General features: G+C 36.0%; 1 protein-coding gene across 1 annotated transcript in view; it reads left to right on the top strand.

Annotated features, from left to right (window-relative positions):
- Positions 1-709: 709 nt before the first annotated feature.
- ARHGAP18 (Rho GTPase activating protein 18) overlaps positions 710-6395 on the top strand; it is a 161749-nt gene continuing 156063 nt past the window's right edge. Inside the window, exon 1 of the mRNA XM_051997720.1 lies at positions 710-922. Within this exon, the coding sequence (XP_051853680.1) occupies positions 807-922 (116 nt within the window). The 5' untranslated portion in view covers positions 710-806. The remainder of the gene's footprint in view (positions 923-6395) is intronic.

Here is a 6395-nt window from a genome sequence, read left to right as displayed (position 1 = left end):
TGACTTGATAGTTTGAGGGTGTCTTAATCTAAGAAATGTGCTCTTCATTCAATCCTCCCAGCCCCCCCACCCCCCTTTAATTTCCAGAGTTCATTTTTTTTTTTTTAATTAGGCATTAAATAGTCGGGGAAGTAGGAAATGCTGCTACACTTTGATATAAAGCTGTGTAACTGTAGGAGAAAAAGATACTTGGAATGAATATCACTTTATGAGAGGTAGTTTGAACTCGAGGAAACATAACCGTCCCCACCCCCGCTTAAAAAAAAAAAAGTGAACTTTATTGGTACTGTCACACGTCAATCTATTTCCCCATTATTATTTTCCTAGCAAGAAGTCTTAGAGCTGGCGCCAAAAGGGTTAAGAAAAGCTCTTACTCAAGTTACATGAAGTAGCAGAAATAATCAGATGGAAACAGGAATTAGAAGAAAGGCACTATAGTGAAGCTTCGCTTTGTCCCTGAGTGAGATATATATTTTTACTGATTATTGGGGGACGCTATTCGAGCAGGAGTTTAGTCAGGTGAATTAATTCCATTTTTGCCTAATGGAATTAGTGGTCAGCTGAGACCACTAGAGCTGGAGGTGCCCCGAGTTGAACAATACTCTTAAGAGTCACGGCCTCTAATTGGGGAGACAGGAAGCATTTAACAGGGGTAGCTCCTCCTCCATGACACTGTTTCAAATGCTATACTCAGGAGGTGGGAGGGGCCAACTCGTGCTAATGAGCTGAGTTGCCAGGCAAGACGGGAACTTCGCTCCTGGTCTCTCTGCCCAAGTATTTTCAGAAATTATGCTGCTTCTTTCACCATGAACTGGCTCTCTGATTCTCAGGGAGTTGTGTTGACTGCCTACCATCCGAGCAGCAAGGATGGTGTCCTGGTTGGGAATAATGCCAAGCAGGGGGAGGAAGCCACCCTGACGAGGTGAGTGCTCCAGGTACAGGGAGAAGGGATAAACTACAAAACTACACCGAAACCTCCCACTTGCTCAAAGAAAGTAGTGACAGGAAAATTGATCGGGGAAAAAAGTCAGCGGATGGTAGCACCCCACTTGGCAGCTGCAGAAATGCTTGGCAGATAGCTTTTTCTGTGTTTCTGGCCCTATTCAAATCCGAGTTGGCTGCGTCCTAAGGGATGCCTACTGAAGATGCAGGAGGACTGGGAATTGTAGCAGGTGCTTTGTGTCAGTATGAGGAGATTAAATGACCGAGCTGGAGATAGCTCTTATGCTTGAATGGGCAGGAGGGGACAGGGATGGGTACTTACTGTTGGCGGAAAGGTCTGCCAAGCGGCAAGAGACGCTGTTGTACAACTCGTTATTAGATCCTTATAGTTTCTCTTCTCACTGAAAGCAAACCTTTCAGGTAAAAAGCCAAAGATACTCCCTGACCTGTGTCTGTGTGGTGTACATTCTGTTACATTCTATTTGGTGTGCGAGTATGTGTGTGAGTGTTCCGTGTGCTTGTCTTTAAAAAAAGTTTCAATTGTCAGGCCTCTCAAGTGTGGTGAAGTTAATATTAAATGATTTTATAGGCCTAGAGGACAACTGGACTATAAGATCACTGAGCTGTACATAGTACTTTTTTCTCTATCTATGTACTTTGTTCTTTTTCCTCTGGGCCTTTCTATTTTTTTCTCTTTTCTCTTAGTGACGTTACTGAGCTGAACATTGACACTTCCTCCATTAGGTATTTATTGTAAATATTGGCCCAGTAAGTGAGAAACTTGCTACAAAGTCTGCAAAAACGAATGATTATTCACAGACCCGTGGCATATTAGAATATTGCCTCTTGAATGTTTAATAAAACATTTCCCCAAACAATAACAACAAAATAGTCATAATCCTATAGCCCATTTTGTCTGCTTTGACTTCAGGAGAATTCTGTCTCTGTCTTATCTATTTTTTTTAAAAGCCTGTAATTTGGAATTTTAAACTTAATAAAATTAGGAGAGATGACATGAGAGGAAATAACAGTTTTGCTGGTCTTTTGGTGAGGATTTTAACCTGCACTCACCCTGACATTGAAACCACAGTAAGTTTTCCATTCAGCCTCTACTTTTTCTAGGTTAAGAGAAATGAATGCTGAGTCTTGGAGTAAAAAGAACTGGGGTTAAATACCATTTTTCTTGCTAGCTTTGTGATCTTGGCTATTCCTTTAAACCACCTTTAGCGTCTCAGTTTCCTCCCCTGCAAAATGGGGATCCAAGTATTTTATGCTGCACTCCCTACCTCCTCCTGTTTTTAAAAAAATGCTTTTTAAACATTAGATTGCTGAGTTGTTGCTGCTAAATGATTAATATGTTTGGTTTTTTAAAAACAAAATTTGAATTCAATGAGAAAAGAAGTGGAAGTAGTGTCTAGAAAGTATAGCTCACTGTTTCTTTTAAGAACAAGTGAATATTAGGGTCTGTTTGGCAGTAGTAGCATGCCTCAGAAATGCCATCATTTTCATAACCTGGTCTCACATGACAGCTGAAATGCTTCCAAAATTGTGCAAGGTCAGCAAGTTCTGGAATGATTTTAGTTAGGAGGTGGCTCTACACCAAGGGGTGTGTCGTGTGTCCTTGCCTCAGGCTACACTTCCCTTTGTGAAGGTTTTTCACACTAGTTTTTTAACTTGATTTTTTCAAATTCCTAAAGAGAAGTCCCCAGCTAGATGAGTGAACCTCCTTTTCCCCCTTTATGAAAGGATTTGCGAGAGGACTTGAATAAGAGCTCGCAGAATAAGATGGTGTGAACAAGTTATCATGTACACTTTGGAAGGAAGAAGACTACATTTTTAAAATCAAAGTCCAACCAAGAGTATTCCTCACTTTATAGGCAATAACATGAGAAAGGGAATCACAGTTCTAAACTTTTGTGGAAAGTCAAATCAAGTAAATCATCACTTAGGAAACTCTTACTATCTGCCCAGTCATATGAAGTCCACAAGCATTTATCAGGAATGGACCATGTATTGAGGATAACAAGAAAGATAAAAATACTCCCTGCCCTCTGAGAGCTTGTTATCTAGTATAGGACACTGCTTATAAACAACTGTATACCACAAAATTCCCTAAATATTGGATAATTTCAGTGGGAACTGTGAAAGACTTCTTGCTGAGGGTGGCATCTGAGCTGTCCTGAAGAAAAACAAGGAAACCAGGAGGCAGATGTAGAGGTAGAACATTCAAAGCAATGGATTTAGGAGATAGATATCTTGTGCAAAGATTAGTATCACTTGATTGCAGCATATGTGGAGGGTAACAAAATATAAGAAGACTCAAGAATTAGGAAAGGGTCAGATTATGGGGAGAAAGAAAAGAAGAGTCATTGCCTCTCTAATACTAGTACTCTCCAACTACTTTCCCTCTTTTCTTTCACCCTTTCTTATCTCATCTGTAATCCCTTTCATTAAAATCATTACACTTTCTTAGACTGTTGTCTCGGGAAAGCAGATCTTAAAAGGTTTTTAAGTTATCTGCGGATTTGGATGTAAGACCCTTGGGGGATATCTTTGTCTTTACCCAATTTTAGTGGGTGGATTTAATGTACTGACTGAGGCTTACTTGTTGAGTATTTGGTGAAAACCAAGGGGTTAATCTAGGGGTACTGATTGGGAAGGGGGTGTCCTAAGTAGTTTCTGTGCCCTGGTGTTAAAGAGGTTGTTTTATTGAAAAATAGGGTGAGTGGGTTATGTTTTGGAGGTATGGGAGCTAAACTCTGTTTCACATTTTTGCTTGGGACAAAAAGAGAAATGCTATTAACTATTTGATTTAATATTCAATTTAGAAAAGAAAGTTTATTGTCTACAAGGTTTGGGGGTTTGAATATTGCTTGTTTTCTCTTTCCTTGATGTTTGACTGAATTTTCTGCTCTTTATTTATTTATTTATTATATTATTATTATTATTATTATAATTATATCATTATTTATTTATTTATTTATTCATTCATTCATTCATTCATTCATTTATTTTTTTGGAGGCAATACGGTCTTGCCTAGGGTCATATAGCTTGTATGTGTCTGAGGTTGGATTCTTGGCTTCTCCTGACTCCATGGCTGGTTGCTCTATCCACTAAAGACTTCACTGAAAATGTTTTTAACCTTACATCCTAAAAAAAAAAAAAAAAAAAAAAAAAGGCTTATTCTATTCATTATCAAATTTCCTTCATTAAGTATCAGGTTCTGAGTCCCTTCCAAGAATGTCTTGTTTTTAGAATTGGCTTTTAAGAGAGCAAGTTTTTTGATGTCTAAAAATTAGATATTCTTTGACTTCTGACTGACATATTCATGATCAGGTAGTTGGGAAGGAAACTACTTTTTCTCTCAGAAGCTATTTAAATAACTTTCATAATACATATTTTTAATATCCTAATGTATTAAATTTTTCTGTTGCAAGAATATATTTTCTCATTAAATACTCCAGTTCTTTTCAATTTTACATCTTTGCTTGCCTGTTATTGTAATGGAAACCATTGTGTTTTATATTTTTTTAACCTTCGTCATTAGTACAGATTACATTCTCAATTACTATATGTTTCTCTCATATACTTTTGGCCTTTCCCTTAGTTTATTTATGGTGTTTGTGAAAATTTTAATTTTTCAAACTTGGTAATAAATTGTTTTGAAGTTTTCAGAACAAACAAACATTCCTTATATTAATTTTTTCCAGCATTGTTGTGGCAGGAATATGTAGCATGCATAATTAAAGCATTGTATTTGCTTGTCAAGATACAAATTCTCCACCTATACTGTAGAAATATTCAAATTAACAAAAAAAATATTAAAGGGTGCTGTTCAACTTCAACCAATTCTAGTCACCAATCTATTACTAGGAATTTCATTTAAAATCTGATCAACTATTCTTTTGATTTTTTTTTAAGCTTTTGAAGAGACCTGGTAAATTTGGGTTAAGTGATAAAATTTTCCAGCTTTGGGGTAAAAAAAGAATATTTGAAGTCATTATTTTTTTTCCCTTTATGCCAAGTGCTGTGTTAGATTAATTATAATTCTGTAAATTCAAGTCAAATGAAAGAGCATTCAAAGGCATATTCTTTTTCAGGTACTATGCTAAACATTAGAGATATAAAGAAAAGCAAATGTTTTAAATTGACCATGATCAAACTATTTAAGACCTTGAAAATGGGAGATTGAGTGAAAATGGGAGAGCAGTGATATCAAACTCAGCTAGAAATAGGGAGAGATCACGTAACTGATGCTTACAGGCTGTATATTGACTTAGAGCATTGGTAATGTTAATATGTGGTTTTCTATTATATTTTTTGTTTGTTGTTTATTTCACAAAATTATTTTAATCTGATTCAGGCCACATTTTAGTATATTGAAAACTTTGATATAGATATTCCTTTTGCTCTACCTCAAGGGTGTATGAAGCTTGCTAAGAAGATATGGAAGGATATTTGGTAAATAACTTTTTAATTGAATTATTCAGAAGCATGACAGCAATGTTAATGAAAAAAATATTGTTATACACTGAATGGTTTTCTTTATGATAAATGTGCCCATGGTAAGCAAACTCTAGAATTTGATTTCTTTTATATCCATTATAGAGTATGGGAAGGTTTACTGGAATACAAAGAGAACAGGGACCAAAAAAGAGATCTTATTTCACATAGCCTAAGATACTTAGAAGCCAGGGGCCCTCTAAATAGACAAATAAAAAATGATTTTCTTTGGCCAATTCTTGATGGGCAGTCTTTTCTAAAAGTACACCTTATTAATGAGAGAGATGATCATGGAGAGTAAGGAGATTGATACATATAAAAGGAAGAATAAACAGTGTAGAAAGGGAAAAGATAGGAAAAGTTATCTCTAGAAGTTTTTCATTCTTTCCTGCCAAATATTTTCCTTTTCTTCATATTTGAAAGGTACATGCCCCATGTACTGATTCAGTCAAAAAACACAATTTTGATTCCCATCCATTTTCCACTTAATTGTCATATTAATGCTATAAAGCGCAGTTCTGACCATGTCACTCTCCCTACTTAATAAACTTCAGTGGCTCCCTATATCATCTCTTGAATCAAATATAAAATACTCTTGGCATTCAAAGCCCTTCACAACCTAGCTTTTTTCTTATTCCTATATTTGTAATTGAAATTTAGTATTTCCTTCGGTTATTTAAAAAACAAAAAAAGACCTTCTGAGAAGGATCCATATGCTTTGCTAGATTTCCATAGTAAGACATTATTCCCCAAAATGTGACAAACTTAAAATCATTTTGTCAGTGGTTTTTCTTTCACGCTACTTGTAGAAGTATACATTGGGGCAAATGGTTGAGATCTACATCAAACCTAATAAAAGTGCTCACATTTTACCAGACTCTGCATGTTTGAACCTTGAGGTAAAAACCTAGTGTGAAGTGACTTCTGATGTGCAATCTACTTCTCTTGT

This window comes from Antechinus flavipes, chromosome 4 (genome assembly GCF_016432865.1).
Source record: "Antechinus flavipes isolate AdamAnt ecotype Samford, QLD, Australia chromosome 4, AdamAnt_v2, whole genome shotgun sequence".
Taxonomy (NCBI): domain Eukaryota; kingdom Metazoa; phylum Chordata; class Mammalia; order Dasyuromorphia; family Dasyuridae; genus Antechinus; species Antechinus flavipes.
Note: the sequence above shows the minus strand (reverse complement) of the source record. Positions and strands in the feature narration are given on the sequence as shown.